The sequence below is a fragment of the Rhinopithecus roxellana genome, chromosome 6, assembly GCF_007565055.1.
Source record: "Rhinopithecus roxellana isolate Shanxi Qingling chromosome 6, ASM756505v1, whole genome shotgun sequence".
Lineage (NCBI taxonomy): Eukaryota > Metazoa > Chordata > Mammalia > Primates > Cercopithecidae > Rhinopithecus > Rhinopithecus roxellana.
The window spans coordinates 26698078-26721018 of NC_044554.1; the positions used below are offsets into that span (position 1 = coordinate 26698078).

General features: G+C 35.8%; 1 protein-coding gene across 2 annotated transcripts in view; it reads left to right on the top strand.

Annotated features, from left to right (window-relative positions):
* CFTR (CF transmembrane conductance regulator) overlaps positions 1-22941 on the top strand; it is a 181622-nt gene that overhangs the window by 20399 nt on the left and 138282 nt on the right. For both annotated transcript variants that reach the window (XM_010389332.2, XM_010389333.2), the window contains exons 2-3: positions 4618-4728; positions 9396-9504. In XM_010389332.2, coding sequence (XP_010387634.1) covers positions 4618-4728; positions 9396-9504 — 220 coding nt within the window. The remainder of the gene's footprint in view (positions 1-4617; positions 4729-9395; positions 9505-22941) is intronic.

Below are 22941 nucleotides of genomic sequence, written 5' to 3' on the forward strand. Positions count from 1 at the left end.
AGCTTTAATTATATGACTTTAGGAGGGTATGTTATGACAATCAAAGCTTTAATAGTGATTATAATTGGCAAGTTCTTTTTGTTTATAAGGAATTACAAGTCACTGTATACAAAAATTAGAAGTTTTGTCCTAAGAAATGAAATTTACTAAATATAGTTCTCTCTCTCTCTCTCTCTCTCTCTCTCTCTCTCTCTCTCTCTCTCTCTGTATGTGTATAAAAAGTCAAATGATAGGGCTTTTCTTGAATAAAATCTGAAATCTCTTATAGTTAAGTGAACAGAACAGTGTATCTAGGATGCTAGACTTTTTTTTCAAAGTTAGTTTAAAACTTATAAATAGTAAAATCTGTATACCTTAGGGAATCTCTGTCTGCTACCCCATAATGAATGATTAATTAATTTCTGTTAGAAATAGCCAGGACTAGGCTGGGTGTAGTGGCTCATGCCTGTGATTCCAGGACTTTGGGAGACCAAGGCAGGAGGATCTCTCAAGCCCAGGAATTTGCAACCAGCTTGGGCAGGCTGATGAGATCCTATCTCTACAAAAACAAACAAACAAACAAATGACAATAAGAAAGAAAGAAGTAGCCAGAGCTTTGAACAAAATTTCTAAGTAGACTAATGTACAAGTCCGTTGTCAATATGTAGTGGCTGGTTATGAATGGAGGAGAAGGATAAGATGAACTAGAGGTGAGAGGAGAAGACAGCAGGAGCAAGTGAAAGGCAGAGCCAAGTTTATTGCTGTTTGGTTATTCCAGGTGTGTCTGCTTTGTCTCATGGAACACCTGGATGATCATTGATTTCTAGTGGAAGAAATGCTGAAGTAAAAATCCTGACTGTGCATTTAAAAATTCTAGGTTTAATATACTCAGGGTTTTTCAAAAGGAAGGGTGGCTGGAGTTTTGCACTAACTAATATTTCATAAAGTGTGTAAGTATATATGTCTGGGTTTGTTTTTTTTTTTTTTTTTTTTTTTTTTTTTGTATTTCTAAGACTGGCCTGAGGTAGGCATGGAGAATTCCTTGATGGGACATAATTTTCGTTCAATTTTATTGATTTAACCTCACAAAATAAAATATATCCTTAAGATGACTCTGGCCATTGTTGGGCAGCGTAAGCTTAATGGATTTTAATTATCATAATTTACCTTAAACCCAATTTCTATTTCAGGATATAAATAGAAGTTTATTCTAGTGAATCTTCCAGGAACTACTAAATAATACTAATAATTATGGATGGTGAACTTAAGTCTTTATATTACTGAATTTGTTTGATTTGATCATGCTAGGCTATGGCATTCTTGCTAATCAAAACTATGTGTCATGGTGTAACATAACTTATTAAAATGGGCACAGATAACACAGGAAGCTTTTTATAAAAGCAACCCACAAATTGTGTTATTTGAAATGGACTGGCCATTTATGGGAATGGTCAATGGGTTGTAGATATGGATCAAAAGAGTTACGTTTATATTTTGTAAAATACCTTGAGGAGATTTATTTTTAAATTTCTTGAAAATGCCTTTTTTGTATGGTATTGACAGTGAAATTTTGCTGATTTGTAAATATAGTGTCATATTTTAATAATTTCAAACATATTGGAAATGCAGAATTTATTAATAGTGGGAGCACATTTTCCTTTTTACTAAATGTTCTACAAGTTCTTTTCTTTCCATCCACACACAGTGCCATTACCCTCATTCTAAGCCTCTCAAACATCTGAAAGTAAGTGAGCTGCTGCACTTAGCTCTTTCCAGCTGAGCTGATTGTTAGATTTTCAGAAAATTTGTGAGCTAATTGTTAAACATGGCCATTATTAAAAATTAAATTATTTCAACTTATAATTAAATAAATTATATTAAAACAAAAGTATTAAAAACTCAAACGTTGGCTGGCTAGGTGCAGTGGCTCACGCCTGTAATCCCAGCACTTTGGGAGACCAAGGCGGGCGAATCGCCTGAGGTCAGGGGTTCGAGACCAGCCTAACAAATATGGAGAAACCCTGTCTCTACTAAAAATGTAAAAAAATAGCCGAGTGTGGTGGTGCATGCCTGTAATCCCAGCTACTTGGGAGACTGAGGCAGCAGAATTCCTTGAACCCAGGAGGTGGAGGTTGTGGTGAGCCGAGATTGTGCCATTGCACTCCAGCTTGGGCAATAAGAGTGAAACTCTGTCTCAAAAAAAGAAAATAAAAACCTCAAAAGTTATCACTTCCTAATTATTTTACATTTTACTATTATCTATGCTATTAAGGTTATTTGCCTTCATTGTATTTGAAAGGTGGACTGTATTCTATTGTACTTTCATTGTACTATATTCTAATATGCAACTGTGTATCCTTTCCCAACTCTGTGTTCAACGACTTTATATTTGGTTGCTTGAAAATGGTGATGATGAGCGTATTTACATCATAGAAATTGGCAAATGCCGTAAGTCAGTTTTTGTTTTTGTTTTCCGGAGAGGGGATTGTTAAATATTTGCCTGCATGCAGCACCGCTACATGCAGTCTACTATTTTTTGTTCTTCCTGCTTTCAGGCTCCTCTCCCAGCTGTCTGTCTAGCACAACCCAGCATACTAAATTTTCTTAAATAAGGAAAGCTGAACATGGTAAAATAATGAATGAAATCAGAAGAATGTGGAAAAATCTGGTCTTTGCCATTTAGTCCAGTTTAGCATCTCTATGTTTCCATTTCTTTATCTGTAAAATTGGGCAATGATCCCTTTTTGTTCTACCCATTTAAGAAGATTTTCAAATGAAAACCACAACCTGCTGAGGTTTATGAAGGCACTTTGGAAAGCGCTAAATACACAGTTTTTTATTGGTAGTAAACACTTACTTCATCTTTTCACTTCTTGACTTTAGTTTACAAGGACTCATAATCTAAATTATATCGTAAATTGCTGTCCCAGATTTTTTTACAGCCTAACTGCCACCTATATGTTCGACTTTCCTTCTGTTCTTTATGTTAGATACTGGGATGGTATGCACCAAGTGAGTGTGCCATCACTTTCTCAGACGATGCCCACTAAAGACCCTGCGTGATCATGGCACTCATTTTCCTGCTGTATTCAGACTGGCCTCAAGTATTTTCATTATTGCTCTCCAGGAAAAATTACAAATGAATCAAACTGGGCAATGAAGACTAAACCTAATTATCGCTCTTTGTTAAAGACAGCTCTTGTTAAAATGCAGATATTGCAAATTAATGGAAAAGATATGCCATAGTAAACCATAATCACTCATTAATAGCTTAGTAAGGAATAATTGATGAAGTTACTTAACCTTAGAGCCCTAATTCAGTTAAGTTTTAATGAAGGACAAGTTGTAGAGATATCAGGAACCCAGGGCAGGCACCTACTGAAGAAGTTCCAGACCAAGGAAGTATAAAGCAGGACCTGGACCTTTTGGGTGGGAGCAATGAGGTTGGACATGAGGGCCACCTGCAAGGTTTTGCCCCAGAACAGTGTCGAAATGTTTGCATTTGGCATAGCCCTTTCTCTTTTTGTTCTGAATGGCTTTGCTAGAATATTTTTTCTCTTATGAATTTATCTTGCTTCTCAGATATTGCTAAAGCACTCCCTTTTGATTTTTGGTGCTTTTGGTACATTACCAAATAAGGTCTGAATGACACCAAATTTTAGAATTCTCCAGAGAAAAGAAAGTGAGGGAAAAAGCATAGGTTTGGGACTCACTAAATCCCAGTTCAATTCCTTTCTTTAATAAATACACAAAATTTTACCTGAGAAAGCTCTCATGCTCTCAAATTTTAATTAGAAATTTCTCTTTGTACATGATTGATTTCACAATCCCTCTTCTGCCTCCTCTTCCACTTTCTTCTTTCTAGATTTTCCTATCTTTATGAAGATTATTCTGCCTTATCCTTAATAGTTAGAAACAATACTTTTGAAAAATCACTAGAGTATCCTGCATAGTGATTTCCAATGCCAACTTTACTCATTTCCATTATAAATTATTATTTATTGATGCCTAGAGGGCAGATGAGTGTAGCTGCTATGGAGTGACGAGACAAAAACATAAGAAAGTTATGATCCTACCCTCAAGTAATGATTCAGACATGACAAGTCAACAAATTGATAGAAACTAGTCACTAACTCTCTGGCTATAGTCAGTTCCTTCAATGAATAGCTCATTAGTGAGTATGCTGTGTTACAGTAACAAAATTATATAAGGCTTTTGATTAAGTGTTGATTAAGTGCTTGTCTTATTCAGAGTTCATTTTATATTTGAAACAGAAGAGGCTGGACTTCAGCAATTTGCTATAAACTGCTAGTATATGATTATTTGGGGGCAGTTTTTTTTTAAAGAATAATTTAAATATGGAATGTTTAGCAGTTTGTTTTTTTTCCCTGAGAAAAGCCATACCATTATTCCCAATCCCTTTGACAAAGTGTCAGTCATGTTCAGAGATATTGATGTTTTATACAGGTGTACCCTGTAAGAGATGAAGCCTAGTATTTACAGAAATTGACTTATTTTATTCTCATATTTACGTGTACATAATTTTTCACATGCCAGAAAATTTGAATAGTATCAGATTCTAAATCTGTATTGGAGACCAAATCAAGTGAATATCTGTTCCTCCTCTCTTTATTTTAGCTGGACCAGACCAATTTTGAGGAAAGGATACAGACAGCGCCTGGAATCGTCAGATATATACCAAATCCCTTCTGCCGATTCTGCTGACAATCTATCTGAAAAATTGGAAAGGTATATTCATGTACATTGTTTAGTTGAAGAGAAAAATTCATATTATTAATTATTTAGAGAACAGAAAGCAAGCATATTGAAACATATTGTAGGTTTAATTCTTATATTTAAAAATAGGAGCCATTACTGACTAATGCCTGCAATCCCAACTACTTGGGAGGCCAAGATGAGAGGATTGCTTGAGACCAGGAGTTTGAGACCAGCCTGGGCAACACAGCAAGATCTTATCTCTACACAAAATAAAAAAGTTAGCTGGGAATGGTAGTGCATGCTTGTATTCCCAGCTACTCAGGAGGTTGAAGCAGGAGGATTACTTGAGCTCAGAAGTTCGAGGTTGCAGTGAGCTATGATTGTGCCACTCCAGCCTGGGTGACAGAGCAAAACCCTCTCTCTCTCTAAAAAAAAAAAAAAAAATAAATAAATAAATAAAAAAGGAACGTCTCATCTTTAAACAATAAAATTATAAAAGAAAAATAAACAGTTTCCTGAGAAATGATTTTTTTTTTCCTGGAAAATACACATTTGGTTTCAGATAATTTATCTCATTAAAGACCATGAGATGGATTTTGTGAAAACTAAAGTAACACCATTATGAAGTAAATTGTGTATATTTGCTTTCAAAATCTTTATATTTGAATACAAATGTACTCCCTGGGAAGTCTTAAGCTAATGACTACTGGCTATCGAACAAATGTAAAGAATTGTATATTTTTGAGTACCTATTACATGCCAGGTAGAAGATCTTCTCTCAGCCACTCTGAGTGGAAAGCATCATTATCTCCATTTTATAGAAAAGCAAACCAAGGCTCAGAGAGATGGTATGCCTTGCCAGTTAATGAATGACAGAACCATGATTCCAGCTGAGGTCTGTATTGCCTTGCTCTCTAGGAATGGTAGTCCCCACCATAAAGAATTTCTCAATTTCCTTTCCAATCAAAAGGTTAAGACCCTTTTGATTGCCAGTGACAGAAACCCAATTAACTAGCTTAAGTAAATAAAAAGAAGGAGTTTATTGGCTCATGAAGCTTGAACTGTGTGAAGACCTAGGTAGAGAACTGGCCTTAGGAACTCAATGGGACCAAGGGCTCAAATGCCACCTGGTGGCATTTGCCTTATGCTGGTTTCATTTTCTCAGACCGTACCAGCTTTCTACATAAAGTGGATCTTCGGTTAGAACTCTTCGCTCCTATCTTTAAGGACCTTGAAAGAAGGAGCCCTTTGTCCTTGGCTAAATGTGAAAAACCCCGGAGACTCTTGAGTCACAATGCTTACCCCTTGGGCCACTGATAGTCTAAAATGAGCTAGGCTGAGTCTTGTGCCAATAGCACAGGCCTGATGCCAGATAAAAGGGAGAGTGAGTAGGGATAAAAGGTAAGACATAGCTAATAAATTATTGTACCAAGTAAAAACATTGAGTTGACTTGCAATTTGTTTCTTTTAATTAAATTCATTTCCTTTTTTTGGCATTTTGAAGACAAAGTAAGATACTAAACTTTATTTTTATTGATTTTATTCAAAGAATTAAGCTAGTAGGAGTAGCAGATTCACACTTCTAAGATCAAGGGCCAGCTTCTATTAATGAACACTTGGTGTGTGCAAGTCCCATGAGGTAGGGATACTTTGTTTTGTTTTTTATTTTTTATTGGGTTTGATCTCTTTTGTTTGTGATGTATCCCCAAGTGTCTAGAATAGGACCTGGCATATGGTATATACTCAATAAGTATTTGTCGAATGAATCCATGATTGAAGGTGAGATGGCTAGTGTTACACAGAAACCTGTAGCATTGCTGGAGAGATAATATATAAAACATAATCCATTGCAGGTATATTGACAAGTTCAAAATAATATAATGGATATTGAATATCTAAGTTTTTGTTGTTGAGACAGAGTCTCGCTCTGTTGCCCAGGCTGGAGTGCAATGGTGCAATTTCGGCTCACTGCAACCTCCACCTCCCGGGTTCAAGTGATTCTCCTGCCTCAGCCTCTTGAGTTGCTGGGTTTACAGGCACCTGCCACAACGCCTGGCTAATTTTTGTATTTTAGTAGAGGTGGGGTTTTGCCATGTTGGCTAGTCTGGTCTTGAACTCGTGACCTCAAGTGATCTGCCCACCTCGGCCTCCCAAAATGCTGGGATTATAGGTGTGAGCCACCATGCCTGGCTTTGAATATCTAAATGTTAATTGAATGCTGAGGGAATGATTAATCAGAGTAGGGCTGGGTTAACTGAAAAATATGTACTGCAGATACGTTTGTATTTATGGCCAGATAGAGGACATGAATCTGAATTTGCAGAATTATCTGGCTTAACATTTTTTTCTTTTCAGTTTTCACTGTATCCCCCATGTTGATTCAATTTTAAAAATATACTTATTTTACTTCAATTCAACAATGCTGTGCCAGTACAAACCCATACCTTCTATCTATTATTTTTGTTTTGTTTTTGTATCTCTGCACCCTGTTACTTCTTTTCTTATAAAATTGGTATTTGAAATTTATTGAAATATTTTGGAAGAGTGACATGCCATTTTTGGTACTTTGTACCTCTGCACCCTTGGGAAAGTGACCCTGGCTTCACATTTCATAACTGCCTTGTGACCATGGCCCTCAAGTGGTTGCCAGATGGTTGAAGAACATTAACCCATCTGGCTCAATTTTGTGACCATGGATGGAATCCTCTACATAACTGCAGTGTGCAGACCACATATCCATTCCAAGATTGTAGTCAGGATATGAACTTTATAAGAATAAAACTTCTTCTCTTCTGATTTGGGCCTGGTATGTGGTACTACTAGAACCACACCACCTACTCTTGGTGCTAACAATTTGTGGCACAAAGTTGTTCAAGTTTCACCCATTAAAGAAATTCTCCAACCTTGCCTTCTCCTCAAGTAACTACCCCATTCTCTTTTTTTCTTTCATAGCTAATATTCTCTGCTCTCCTGGTCTCTCTACTTCTCTTTCATTTGTATCTCAGCTCGTGAAGCATGGTTTCCACCATGTTCCTAGAACTACATTGCCCAGGGTCACTAGAGACCTCTTATGAAATATAACGACACCTTTCTACATAACTTCGGTGTGGATCACTTTTTCACATTGAACCCATTTTGTTGGTTTATGTACACACCCCTTCTTTGGCTTTCCCATCTGATCCATTTCTCCTTTGATGGAGAAGGTGAGTCTGCTCCATATTTACCTTCTTACTCTGAGTAACCAAATGTTATGGATGGGAGGTTAGCTCTGTTTGTGAGAGAAAGGTGGAGAAGAGTGTGGGGAGGTAAATAGATGGGAAAAGGTAATCAGGCTTTATAGAAAGGCTCTCATTAGCGAGCTTCTGGGGGATGCCAAGATCCATGCTCGGAGATTGCCAAGCTTGTCTTCAAATCTCAGCTGTATATTACTCATTTATGTTTTTTGTTTATTTGTGTTGTTTGTTTTTGAGACAGTCTCTCTCTGTTGCCCAAGCTGGAGTGTAGTGGTGTGATCTCAGCTCACTGCAACCTCCACCTCCTGGGTTCAAGCAAATCTCCTCCCTCAGCCTCCCAAGTAGCTGGGACTACAGGCATGCACCACCATGCCCGGCTAATTTTTGTAGACAGGGTTTTACTATGTTGGCCAGGCTGATCTTGAACTCCTGACCTCAAGTGATCTGCCCGCCTTGGCCTCCCAAAGTGTTGGGATTAGTGGCGTGAGCCACTGCCCTAGCCTATTACTCCTTTAGAGTGATTTAGAGCTAAGTTTATTTATGGTAACTTGATAGTGATGGGAATAACCATTGATGAAATGTAAAGCCTTTATCTAATTGTTTATCTAGTTCTTGCTTGTGGTTCATGAAATTTTTCATCTCTGTACAGTTTGAAAATTAAGATGATAATTTTTACAGATATTTTATTCCTTTGTGAAGAGAAAAAGGCTTTTATTAACAGAAGTCAGTGGCAATAACTTAATAAATGCAATCAACTGGTGTTCCTATAGTATTTAAAAGAAAACAAAGTTTGCTAGATTTCAGCCAGTTTTCAGACGATTTAATGTCTATTCTTACTGTAATAGAAAATATATAATTTGATCGTGTTCTCATTTTTCAAAGACTTTTACTCTAATAAATGACTTTAGTAGTTGAAAATGAAGTTTAATGATATTTTATGCCTCTACTTTTAAAAACAAAGTCTAACAGATTTTTCTCATGTTAAATCCAGAAAAAGCTACCTGACATTTTAACTTGTTTTTGATTTGTCGGTGAAATCTTGTAAAATCTGCCACAGTTCTAAACCGATAAAGATCAAGGTGTAAGGGAAAAATGTAGAATATTTATGTGTTTATTTTTTCTCCCTTGTTCTAAGCACAGCAATGACTATTTGTAAAAGCATTGCTTTATTTGTCCACCCTTTTCATTGTTCTTTAGAAGCCCAACGCTTTTCTTTAACACATACAATGTGGCCTTTTCATGAAATCAATTCCCTGCACAGTGATACAAGGCAGAGCATTGAATTCTGCCAAATATCTGGCTGAGTGTTTGGTGCTGGAGGGTCTCCATGAGGTTTTGTCTCTCTAAATCCTTGGGTTAATCTCCTTGGATATACTTGTGTGAATAAAACTATGTTAAGGGAAACAGGACAACTGAAATATTTGCACATGCAACTTATTGGTCCCACCTTTTATTCTTTTGCAGAGAATGGGATAGAGAGCTGGCTTCAAAGAAAAATCCCAAACTCATTAATGCCCTTCGGCGATGCTTTTTCTGGAGATTTATGTTCTATGGAATCTTGTTATATTTAGGGGTAAGGATCTCATTTGTACATTCATTATGTATCACATAACTATATTCATTTTTGTGATTATTAAAGGACTAGGAAATCTGGTTAATAGGTGTAAAAATATAAAGAATGAATCCAACTCTAAACACTAAGGAAGCACCTAAAACTCTAGTGAGGATGAGTAAAAATCCTTTGGAACTAAAATGTCCTGGAACACAGGTGGCAATTTACACTCTCAATGGGCTCAGCAAAATAAATTGGTTGCTTAAAAATTATTTTCTGTTACAATTCCAAATCATATTATCTTACTGGTACATGAGGTTACTGGTGCCTTTGTTTTGCTGTATTCAACAGGAGAATGTCAGGAGACAATGTCAGCAGAATTAGGTCAAATGCAGCTAATTATACATATGATTGTTTGTAATATTTTGAAGTCATATCTGCATGCTGAATTGTTTCAAAGAAAAATACTAAAAATTTAAAGTATAGCAGCAAATTTCTCTTGCAATTTATTTTCTTAATATCTTACATCTGATCAGTGTGAAGAGTTGCACACCTGAAAATCCAGGCTTTGTGGTGTTTAAGTGCCTTGTATGTTCCCCAGCTGCTGTCCAATGTGACTCTGATTTATTATTTTCTACATCATGAAAGCATTATTTGAATCCTTGGTTGTAACCTATAAAAGGCGACAGGTTCAAGACTTGTTTAATCTTCTTGTTAAGGCTGTGTACAATATTTGCTTTGGGGTGTTTACTTACCATATGAATTGCTTTGTGTTTATATTGGTCTTTATGCCTCAGGGAGTTAAGCAGTGCTACAGTGTCTCCCAAAGAAATGCCATTTGTGTTACATTGCTTAAAAAGTTTCAGTTCATATACCTCCGTGAAAAATGCACTTTAAACTTATCTTAACAAAAATAACTACACTTAGGTCCAGAATGTTCTCTAATGCTCTTGATAATTTCCTAGAATAAATTTTTCTGACTTTTGAAATAATAGATCCATAATATATATTCTTATGGAAATCTGAAATCATGTGGGAAATTGGGGATAAAAAGTATTTTATTAGCAAATTTAAATGAGGTAGATGGAGAATTAAATGTCTTTTAAGTTACCTTTGAGATTTTTCTCAATCACAGCACCACCCAGAGCTTTGAGAAACAATTTTATTCACAGCTTCTGATTCTATTTGATGTAATTTTTAGAAAATAAGTTTTGCTGATTGCTTTGAATCAGGGTATGGAGTACAGTTCACTCTGATCCTATCATATAAATCATGTTAAGTATTTAACATTTTCAATAAATGATTGTTGGATTGAAGTGAATGATATTTCAAGTAATTATTACGTCATGGCCAAGATTTCAGTGAAACTCAAAATTTCTCCCTGTCATGTTCTCCACTGCATGCTGCTTCTATTGATTAACATAAGCACTACTGAGTAGAAGCTAGAAGAGGGATCTAACTAGAAGGCCCCTTTCTATTCTCTGCTTGGCTTGTAAAATAATTTATTTCTCTAGATCCCACCAACATAGTTTCATGTGAGCAAAAACCTAAATGTCAAAGTTTGTATGACACATGGACATGTCTATAGAATTTTTTTTGGTCTGGTGTATGCCAAAAAATAAACATGATATAGAACAGTTTAATATTTATTGAGTACCTAATCTGTTCCAGTTCAATATGAAGCTCTTTATGCAGATTATTTTATTTAATTTTCCTAGTAACTCCATGGAGCAAAAATTATCTCTAATTTATATAATAGGAAGTTGAGCGTAAGGGAAATTAAGTAACTTTCCCAAACTTACACATATGGCAAATTTGAGAAATATCCCAGTTTCTTTAGCTCCAAAGCCTTTGACCCTTTCACCATATCAGATTATGATTGCTATTAATATATGATTATAATTATAATGCTTGCACTTAGGTACTCAACACAATGGTGACTCTAGTAACCAGCCTTGGTTCTGCTGAGCTTCTCTGCATCTTCTCTGGAGACACAGGCTACAGAGCTTGAAGGCTAAGGATTCTTCCAGGGTCACTTCAGGGGCAAATCTGAAGAAAGTTCACAACAGGTAGCAGGGCAGGAATCAACGAGATCTTCTCAGTTACTTATACCCAGAGGAGGAACTGTATGAAATCCACCCAAGAACCAGTCATGCTAAGTGCCAAACCTATAGACAAAAATAAGCGATAGGAGAATGAAGTAGGTATGGAGAAAGATTAAATTGTTCTTAAACTTCTCAAGATTAAAAATATCCCAGCAAAGGAGATCTTAAAAGCCCTTCATGGTGTATTAGTTGTCCATGCACGGGGGTGAGTGGAGAGGTACTTCTGAGCCCGAGGCTACAGCTCTGGAACTAGCAGCACATTTGAAGGGGAAAGCATGTTTCCACCATCTCAACTCCTACTGATAACCAATGGAATGTTGGTGAGTAAAGGATCCAGGGGGAAGAAGCAGCTGAAATGTGTATATGAGAAGGCAGAGAGAATAATATTTATACTGGGAATGGCACAAGTGTGATGAGGCTGCAGGTTTTTCACCCTTGTCATAGAGAAAAAGCCACGCTGACACCATGCAGTTTTAAATAGTGAAAAATTTGCAAATTGTTAGGTCTTAAATAATTTAGATAGCCATAGTGGCCATTTAGATTAGTGCAGTTTTTTTTCAGGGTATCTGATCTCTTGATTTAATTCTTTTCATCTCCTATAAAAATAAAAGAGGGGGAGAAAATTTAGCCATTATAGTATTTCTGTACATTTTCTCCATCCTTTTACATAACTTACACCAGTGCCTTCCTATTTATGGTATTCTTTATGGGTATTTCTTCTTTTCTTTCACTGAGCAAGGATAAATGAGCCAGGGATTCTTGAAACTGCTATAACACTTCTCTTAGAAATAGATGGTCATACTTTAAGAATGTCTACACATTCTTAGTCCCTCTAAACAATGACAGTTGTGGCATAAAAATATTTGGTTGGTTTCAGGACTGATAGAGAAAAGTACTATAAAATTTGCTGTTAACTGTGAAAGGTTAAAAAAAAGGAAATGCCATCATGAAGGAGCTAATCGTTCTGAAGTACTGCTGTAATTTTAAATATTATTAGCTATGACTTCTCACTATTAACTATGCAGTTGTTTTTTCTTCATCTGACTTAGCAGCCAGATAGATGCAACACTGTCTTTAACATTTAAGACTCCCAGCAAGGCCGGGCGCGGTGGCTCACCTGTGTAATCCCAGCACTTTGGGATCCTGAGGCGGGCAAATCACAAGGTCAGGAGTTTGAGATCAGACTGGCCAATATGGAGAAACCCCGTCTATACTAAAAATACAAAAATTAGCCAGGCATGGTGGTGGGCACCAGCTACTCGGGAGGCTGAGGCAGGAGAATAGCTTAAAGCTGCAAGGCGGAGGCGGAGGTTGCAGTGAGCTGAGATCGTGCCACTGCACTCCAGCCTGGGCGACAGAGCGAGACTACATCTCAAAAAGAAAAAAAAAAAAAAAAAGACTCCTAGCATGGAAGAGAAACTGGCTGCTGAAATCCTGAATGTGAGAGTCAATCAAGGATGGTCTGAGGGAAGTCAAGTAGAGGGAGCTCTGTAAGCAGATTGCTGAGAGAATATGATTATCACAAGGCATTTATGATGATAAGAAATTCACAAGCGTTCATTCAAAAATATTCTTGATTCCTAGGTAACTCTGGACATGTTTCTGCCAACAAATTGAGGCATATGTCAGTGCAGTGCAGCCTAGGTCAGACTACCTTTTTTCATTAAACCTCACAAAATTAAAGGACGTAAAGGAGAAGTCCGGGTACTCATGTTGCAGACTACAGTCTATATGGCAAAGGAGGATCTCTGTCCCTTATGTTTGGATAAAAACATTGGGTAGGCATTTGAATACAAACCTACTGCTAATGTGGAGACCAAGGTCTTTGGCCCCCTAAAGGTTTGCTGAAAAATTACTGACAGGAGGCAGATTGATAAGAGGAAAGGCACACAAATATATTTGATGTGTATACATGGGAGCCTTCAGGATGAAGACCCACCCTCACAATGCAGTACGGAAGCTTGTATGCCATCTTGAGGTTACAGAAAGAATGAGGCTTGAATCTTTGTAAAACAGGTTTCAGTGGCAAGACAGGTTATGAGAGGGAGAAAGGAAGAGGCTTGGGTAGCAAAGGGGGTCTTGTTTTATAGATAAATCCTTGGCAGCTCACAGAGAAAATAGATGGTAAATGTTTCTTTTCAGACCTTGGCAGGTGTTAGACTCTCAGTTAATCTCTCCTAGATGAAAAAAAAAAAAAAAAAAAAAAAAAAAAAAAAAAAAAAAAAAGGCCTAGAAAGGGAGAGCCTGGCTGCACTAACACATTTTCTACAGATGCAAATTTCTCCCACAAAATACAGCTTTGCAGAACCACTTCTATCCGCTGGGCCTCTGGCAACCATTTCAAAATATGTGAATGAAATATATGTGGGGGTAAACTATTTTTATTTACTTCACTGAAGAAGGGATGGTGTTCTCTCGGGAATTCTGTGCATAGAGAGCCTGTGGCTTAAGGCACTTTGATTTCTGTATGTTTCTTCCCGTGACTGGCTACCTAGGGACTGCTATCTCCAGCAAATCTTCTAAATGTCTGCCATGTAGAATTCCTTTCTTATCTTTCTGTCTCACCCCCTTACCTAGCTGCTTCTCTAACCCCAGAGTGACACTGCACTCCCCACAATTTCCTATGTCCTGAATATTTTACCCCATCCTAAACTCCATCTCTAACACAGCTGCACTTTCTCATGCTACCTACTGCATTGTACATCTTCCCCTTAGTTCCCATGATGCAACTCTGCCCTACCCCAGAAAATGTAATTTAATTGGTCTGGAATAAAACCTGGGACACTGTCATTCTTGAAATGTTCCCCAAGCGATTCTATTATACAGCCAAGGTTGAGAACTACTTGTAGCAGGCACAGCATGGTCACTTAATGATTTGTTAACCTTTTTGCTAGATCTAAGGTGAGGAAATTGCAGAGTGGTATCCATAGAAAGAACTGTTTAGTTTAATTTTTTTTAATTTCTTCTTCTAAAAAAAATCCAACCAGATACATGTGCAGAACATGCAGGTTTGTTACATAGGTATACATGTGCCATGGTAGTTTGTTGCACCTATTGACCTGTCTTCTAAGTTCCCTCCCCCACTCCTTACTTCCCAACAGGCCCTGGTGTATGTTGTTCCCCTCTCTGTGTCCACCTGTTCTCAATGTTCAACTCCCTTTTACGAGTGAGAACACATGGTGTTTGGTTTTCTGTTCCTGTGTTAGTTTGCTGAGGTTGGTGGTTTCCAGCTTCATTCATGTCCCTGCAGAGGACATGATCTCATTCTTTCTTATGGCTGCATAGTATTCCATGGTGTATATGTGCCACATTTTCTTTATCCAGTCTATCATTGGTGGACGTTTGGGTTGGTTCCAAGTCTTTGCTATTGGGAACAGTGGTGCAATAAACATACATGTGCATGTGTCTTTATAGTCGAATGATTAATAATCCTTTGGGTATATACCCAGTAATGGGATTGCTGTATCAAATGGTATTTCTGCTTCTAGATCCTTGAGGAATCGCCCCACTGTCTTCCACAATGGTTGAACTAATTTACACTCCCACCAACAGTGTAAAAGCGTTCCTATTTCTCCACAGCCTCTCCAGCATCTGTTGTTTCCTGACTTTTTAATGATCGCCATTCTAAATGGTGTGAGATGGTATCTCATTGTGGTTTTGATTTGCATTTCTCTAATGACTTGTAATGATGAGCTTATTTTCTTTTCTTTTCTTTTTTTTTTTTTTGAGACAGAGTCTCACTCTGTCACTCAGGCTGGAGTGCAGTGGCCGGATCTCAGCTCACTGCAAGCTCGGCCTCCCAGGTTCACGCCATTCTCCTGCCTCAGCCTCCCGAGTAGCTGGGACTACAGGCGCCCGCCACCTCGCCCGGCTAATTTTTTGTATTTTTAGTAGACACGGGGTTTCACCATGTTAGCCAGGATGGTCTCGATCTCCTGACCTCATGATCCGCCCGTCTCGGCCTCCCAAAGTGCTGGGATTACAGGCTTGAGCCACCGCGCCCGGCCGATGAGCTTATTTTCATATGTTTGTTGGCCACATAAATGTCTTCTTTTGAGAAGTGTCTGTTCATATCCTTTGCCCACTTTTTGATGGACTTGTTTGTTTTTTCCCTGTAAATTTGTTTGAGTTCCTTATAGATTCTGGATATTAGCCGTTTGTCAAGTGGATAGATTGCAAACATTTTCTCCCATTCTGTAGGTTGCCTGTTCGCTCTGATGATAGTTTCTTTTGCTGGATAGAACATGTTTTATAGAGTTGTGAGAATTAAATGCATTAAGCCCATAGAATAGATTCTGGTACATAGCAAGTGCTCTCTCTATATATGTAGAGCTCTGTATATAGTTGCTGCAAAAGTAATTGTGGTTTTCACCATTGAAAGTAATGGCAAAGAGCATAATTACCTTTGTACCAATTTAAATATATGAAAGGAATATATATATAAAACCTATATATATGTCACATGTATGTCTCTAGCCTATTATAATATATAATATAACATTATAATTATATATAACATGTGTTATATATAATATGGTAATATTTATTCCAAATACATATATACTACAAATAATATAATAATTTATATATGATTATAATATAATATATAATAGACTATATTATATTATTAAAATATATGCATATATACATATGTATATATATATCTTTCATAGACTTAAATATATAACAGCAATAATAGGTTAGAAAATAGCAAACATATATATATATATATTTTGTTTTGTTTTGCTTTGTTTTGTTTTCTGCCTTTCAGTTTTAGAGACAGGGTCTCATCATGTTGCCCAGGCTGGTCTCAAACTCCTGTGCTCAAGTGATCCTCCCTGCTTTGGCCCCCTCAAAGTGCTGGGATTTCAGACATGAGACACTGCACGTAGTCCAGTCCCTATATTTTTAAATAGACTCTCTACCTAAGTGCACAAATACTTGTTATTTACATTTAGTTATTTCTGTATATATGCTATAAGCAAATCTTGAAGTACCAGTTTGATTTTTATAAGGCACAAGAATATATTTTGCTAATGCTTTAAAATGACAGCTAGATTCTAGTATTACTTTAGAAATTAAAATTAATATTTTAACACATCTTTCATTATTGTATTATCTGAACCAAACCTATTATTGCTGCTATTCCAGGAGGTTTTTCTTATAAAATATGGAGAATATAGCTTAGATTTCTAGTGAAGATGTTACCAGTAATAATTAGTAAAATCAGTAAGCACTAAAAGGAAAATACCAAAACCAAAACATTTTGAATTAGTCATTGAATCTAAAAGAAAGGTAGATTTATGTTTTGAGATTCTGTTCTAGGTTTGGTATATGTGTATTTTTGCAAAAACCATAAACAATTGTGGCAAAATGAAGGAAATGTTTAAAAATAAACCTCTTAAACAATTCTTCAGTGGATTAAGCATGAATATGTTTTTATTTTCTTTGATGAATATGGGAAAATTCTTTTCCTTAGCAATTTGTATGAAGCCAAAAACCATTGTCAGACTCTGCTGTATCAAAATAAACAAAAAATTGACACTCACTTTACCCTGCCAAAAGCAAAATCTTAAACTTTTGCTTTAGTATATAAGCCAGCATTCACTGTATCCTATGATAAGTTCTGAGTGTAGGTGTGTTTGCTTTCTTCCATTTTTTTGTACGCATGTTTTCTTTTTATTTATTATTGTAAGTTATGTGAAATTTTTATCCAAATTTTTATTTTTTTCTGATTAATAATCAGAATAATCAGGTAATTACTGATAAATTTGATGTTAATCATTCCAGCTTTTTCCCATGGAAATTTATACTTAATAAAGGGGAAAGGTCATCATTACATAATGTCCTTTTAATCTGCTTCTCCCTTGAATGTGTTGTGAATGCCTTTCCGTGTCATTAGATGTTTTTCCACCTAATTACTTTCATGAATCATATGGCTGTACCACGATTTATTTAATCAGTTCCTCATCATTGAATATTTAAATTACCTCGGCCGGGCGCGGTGGCTCAAGCCTGTAATCCCAGCACTTTGGGAGGCTGAGACGGGCGGATCACGAGGTCAGGAGATCAAGACTATCCTGGCTAACCCGGTGAAACCCCGTCTCTACTAAAAAATACAAAAAATTAGCCGGGCGAGGTGGCAGGCGCCTGTAGTCCCAGCTACTCGGGAGGCTGAGGCAGGAGAATGGCGTAAACCCGGGAGGCGGAGCTTGCAATGAGCTGAGATCCGGCCACTGCACTCCAGCCTGAGTGACAGAGCGAGACTCCGTCTCAAAATAAAATAAAATAAAATAAAATAAAATAAAATAAAATAAATAAATAAATTACCTCAATTTTTTTACTACTATAAAAACATCCTTCAGTACACATCCTTCAGCCTTTAAAAGCTGACTCTTAGAAGGTGTTCTTGACTGTCTGCCTAAATGTACAAATACAAATAAACTGCTTTCCAGAAAAGGTGTACTACTGATTTACTTTCCTGATACTAAACTATGAAAATTCAGTCCTAACAATAGGTATTTTAAAAAATGTTTAAAAAATGCTAAGTGAAAAAGAACATATTATTATTTTCATTTGCATTACTTTTGGTTCCTAGTGAGTTTAATATTTTTGTATATTAATTATGCATTTATATTTCTTCTTTTGTGTGTGAATTGCCTTTCATGTTCTTTGTGTGTTTTTATTTTGGTGTATTTGTCTCTTTCTTGATACATGAGAGAATATTTTCCCTAGCCTGTCAATTGCCTTGTCATTTTGAATTTTGTTTCCAGTGAGTTTTATTTTGTTTTGTTTTGTTTTTACAATTAAAAGCTTTAATTTTTGAAAAATTTGCTGGCAAATCTATATATCTCCTTCTTTGTTTTCTGCTTTGACATTATTCTTTTATGAAGACCCATGCCACCCAAATGTTATGTAAGCATGCAGCTATGTTTTTATTATTTCATCTTTTACATTTAACTATCTGTTCTATTTGGAATTCATTGTGATGCATGTATGAGGTAGAAATCTAATTACAAAAAGATGAGTATCCAGTTCTTCCATCATTTATTGCATGATCTCTTTCTCCACTGAATTAAAATGCTGTGTTTTATAATATATTAAAGTATTACATGTGCTTGGACATGTTCCTGGACTTGCCAGAGAAATTAGTCTCTTTGTCTTGTCACATATTATTATGGCTTTATGTTTTCATATCCAGTAAACTCTCTGACACATTATTCTTATTCCTCAAATGTTTTTGATGAATTCTCTTCCAAATGAAATTTCTAATCATTATATTCATTGATTCAGCAAATATTTGTTGAATGGATATTCTGTGCTTGGTATTGTGCATGGTGTTAGGATTCTTGCCAAAATTGAGACTGACAGTCCCTACCCTTATGGTGCCAAAAATTCACTACCAAAAAATCTTTAAATTTTGGTGAAGATTGCACTAATCTTATAAAATAACTTGGAGGGGAATGTAATCTTTGCAATATTAAGTTCTTCATTTTAGAAAGTTTTAAGTCTCTCCATTTATTTGAGACTTTTAAAATATGTCCCAATAATGTTTTGTGAGATGTATATTTTAAGATATATATCTTATTGCTATTACAATGTATCTTTTGTTATATTGTTACTATGAATGGGATACTCATTTAATTAGTTGTCATGTTTGGTATATAGAAATTGATTTTCTTAACATAGTTCTTTTTTAAACCTCTATCTATTAAATTCTTGATTCATTTACATTTGTTACACAATCATATTCTATGCTGGTGATACTTTTTCTTCTTCTTTCCAATATTCGTACCTCAATCATTTTTCTTGTTGAGTTGTATTAGCTAGAAATTCTAGAAAAATGTTAAATGGTAGTAATAGCTAGTATTCCATTTTTTCCTGATTCTAAATGTAATGCATCTAGACTTTTATTAATTATGGCATTGATTGTTATTTTGAGGAAGAAATCCTTTTTCAGGTTAATAATATAACTTTATATTCAACTTTATTAAGAACATTTATTAGAAACAGATATTGAAATTTTATCAGATTCCTTTTCATTTGTTATTGAGATAATCATTGGTTCTTCTGTATCCTGTTAATTAATTTCTCAAAATTAAACTGTCATAGTATTCTTAGGATAGAGACATATAAAGTACTGTATATTTAAAACAAGTTAAAATGATAATGGCGATTTTATTAAGTGACCTCACACAATAGAAAACACTGTAGCCTTAGAATTTTTCCAACTGATCATTCTACTTAGAAATAACTCTGCTTTGGGATCAGAACTGTAATTTATAGTAAAGTAAACCGGGATTAATTCATTTAATGTAATTGCAAGCATGAGTTCAGGTTTCTATTTTTTCACCTGAACTTTCCTTCATGGTTTAAATATCTAGAAAAAGCAGAGTTTCCTATCTCTAGAGTAAACATTTGACCCTATCCTAGGTATGCATTATAATTTTTTAACCAGAAATGGTTAAAGAATTTAAACTCATCTACAATAACTTTGAAGCTCTGATCTTGAAGATCCTGTGAGAAATGAGATACAACTCCTAGAAGATATAGGAGATATTTTTAGGCTTCCAAATTTTCCCTGGGAGGCTGATCTAAATTGAGTCACAAAATTATTCTCACCAGGAATGCAATCACTTGAGCTGTTTTCCAACCTGAGCCCCTCTACCCAGATGATCTTCTGAACTCATACTATTCAGACTTTCATCCTTTTTAGTAGAAAATAGCCATAGTCATGGCAGGGTGAGGGCTAGGACAATTACACAAGGAATTCTTGGCCTCTGCCATGGGACTCTGCAGACTCAGATCATATAATCAGAGATGTTAGCACTGGAGGGGACATCACAATTAGCTTTCTCCACCTCTTAATTTATCAGTGAGGAAAACTGTCCAGAGCAGGGAAGTGACTAAAGTAACACAGCCAATGTAGGTAATGTGCTGGATAAGAATTTGGAATCACGATTTTGAATTCAGTGTTTATTTCACCATCACACTAGCTTACACATCGGTATCGGGCTTCTTTTATTATTGAAGTGACCCATTAAGTGAATTCCATCTTGATTCGTGTCTGATACAGAGTAATAAACTATTTTATTAAATATCCAAATAATTATACATTCCTCCTTCTTAAACATGTAAGCCTAAGTTTGCTTGTACTATTTCATGTGGTAGCAAATCAGGACATTTGTGTCTGTGAAAATACTCTGAACAACGGAGTACAGTCAGCTTTCTTGTACCAAGAATAGAGGGACTACGTTTCTCCCAGTCATTCTGGGGATAATTTTTGTAAAGGATTGCACGTCATAGATTAAGCTAGGTATCACTTACCAGTGTTTTTTTCCAAATAAAAAAAATCACGTGATATCTATAAATGGTTCCATTGTAAATGTTAAAGAACATGATGCTTAAAACAGATTAGGGAAAACTATAGAAGGGGTGGAGTTTTGGAGTGCTGATTTTGTCCTTGAATGGTAACAGCTCCATATAGTGGTGAGGTTTATGTTGGTTTGCTGTTTGCAGGTGGTCTTATTATTAGAATTTTTCATACTGAAAATAAAATGCATTTTAGTTTGTAAACATATGCCCTTCCAGAGTAATGCTACCAGTTCTTTGTGAAATAGGTACTGTTGTTCAAAGGATGACTATGTCCTCTTTGGTTGAGGAAAGATGACAACTAACTCAGTAATGACAATATGTAAAATAGGTATTACAAACCAGATATGGTGGCATGAGCCTGTAGTCCCAGCTACTTGAGAGGCTAAAGCAGGAGAATCTGTTGATCTATGGATTTGAGACTGTAGTGTGTTGTGATTGCACCTGTGAATAGCCCTTGCACTCCAGCCTGAGCAACAAAGCAAGACCCTGTCTCTGAATTTTTAAAAAAGGCATTCCATTCAGATTAATACGCATTTTAATGGTGTTTTGTTATAAATTACAACTAAATAAAAATTCAACAAATAAGCCTATTGTGATAGGGAAAAGTCTATTGTGATCTGGAAAATATAATGGAGAGATCCAGTGGAAGAGATTTTAGTTCAGATTACTCAAAAAAAAAAATAAATCTTATACAAGTCTTTACACTTCTAACTTGAGAAATTCTGTGCTAAAATTTAGCTTGGTTGCTAAAATATTTCTCTTTTTTTCTCAGAAGGTTCTTTTTAGCATCCTACAGACACAAGTTACTTTTTAAAATATTTACATACTTGCTTTGCCATGTATTGTTTATCAGTAGTTCTGTATTCTTTGAGATAGTCTATCCAGTCTCTCTGTATTGATTATATGTCTGTATAGATATATATTAGGAGATAAATGAGTTCTGAAAGGGGAGAAATGTGAATGTGTTTATGCTAATCATGATATAAGCAATTGACCTTATAAGCAGTGTTCACGGGTCATACCTTGCCTGTTATTGTCTTACAATGAACAAGAAATGATGCTTTATTTGGTATGCATGGTAAATCATGCCCCTTGCTCTCTGCTTCATGACCACATGTGATACTTCTAGCATAGATAGCACATGTAAATCCAGTGGCCTTGACTGCAACTCAAGAGAGCATTTTGGCCAAGTGCAAACCCACTAGTCAAGAAAAAAAAAAAAAAAAAGAAAAACAAATCAAAGTAAATTGATGGTATTGATATTTGTCTATGAAAAACAGCATAATATAGAACAATTCTGGGATAAAATGTTGATCTCAAATAATTTTAAGGATTAAATATTGCCACTGTAAGCATACTGTGAACAATTATGTTTGTAGTGCAGATATATTTATAATTTTAAATCTAAGATTTACCTTAATTGTACATTTTCTTAATTAAAAAAGTTACTTTGGAAAAAAACATACTCGAATCTAGAGAAAGGTTGGCAAATACATATGGAAGTTTGTAAAAATATCCAGGGCAGCTCTTTCACTGACTGCAGTAACTTAGGAGTGAAAACAACACAACTGCTTCAATGTACGGCAATGGGCAAATAACCCAATGTATTCACAGGGTGGCATGTTAGGCAGCACTTAGAATAAATGAGTTGGTTATACAAGTATTGATAGGGATAAATGTGAAAAACACAGTGTTAAGTTTTTAAAAAGTTGTAAAAAGCACAGTAGGATGTCATTTATATAAAATTTAAAAACCTCAAAAACCATTCTCCTTTGATATGTATTCTAAAGATGAACATATATGTAATTATAGAAGTACAAAACAAACATAGTATACACTGTGCAGTCATTTGTGTACTTACTTTTCAAAAATACTTCACTAGATTTAGCAAACTATTCACATGTAATATTTGGGTTGGCAATTTTCTTTTTAACACCTGCCTGTCTGCTATCATTTAAATTCACATTTAACACGTGGC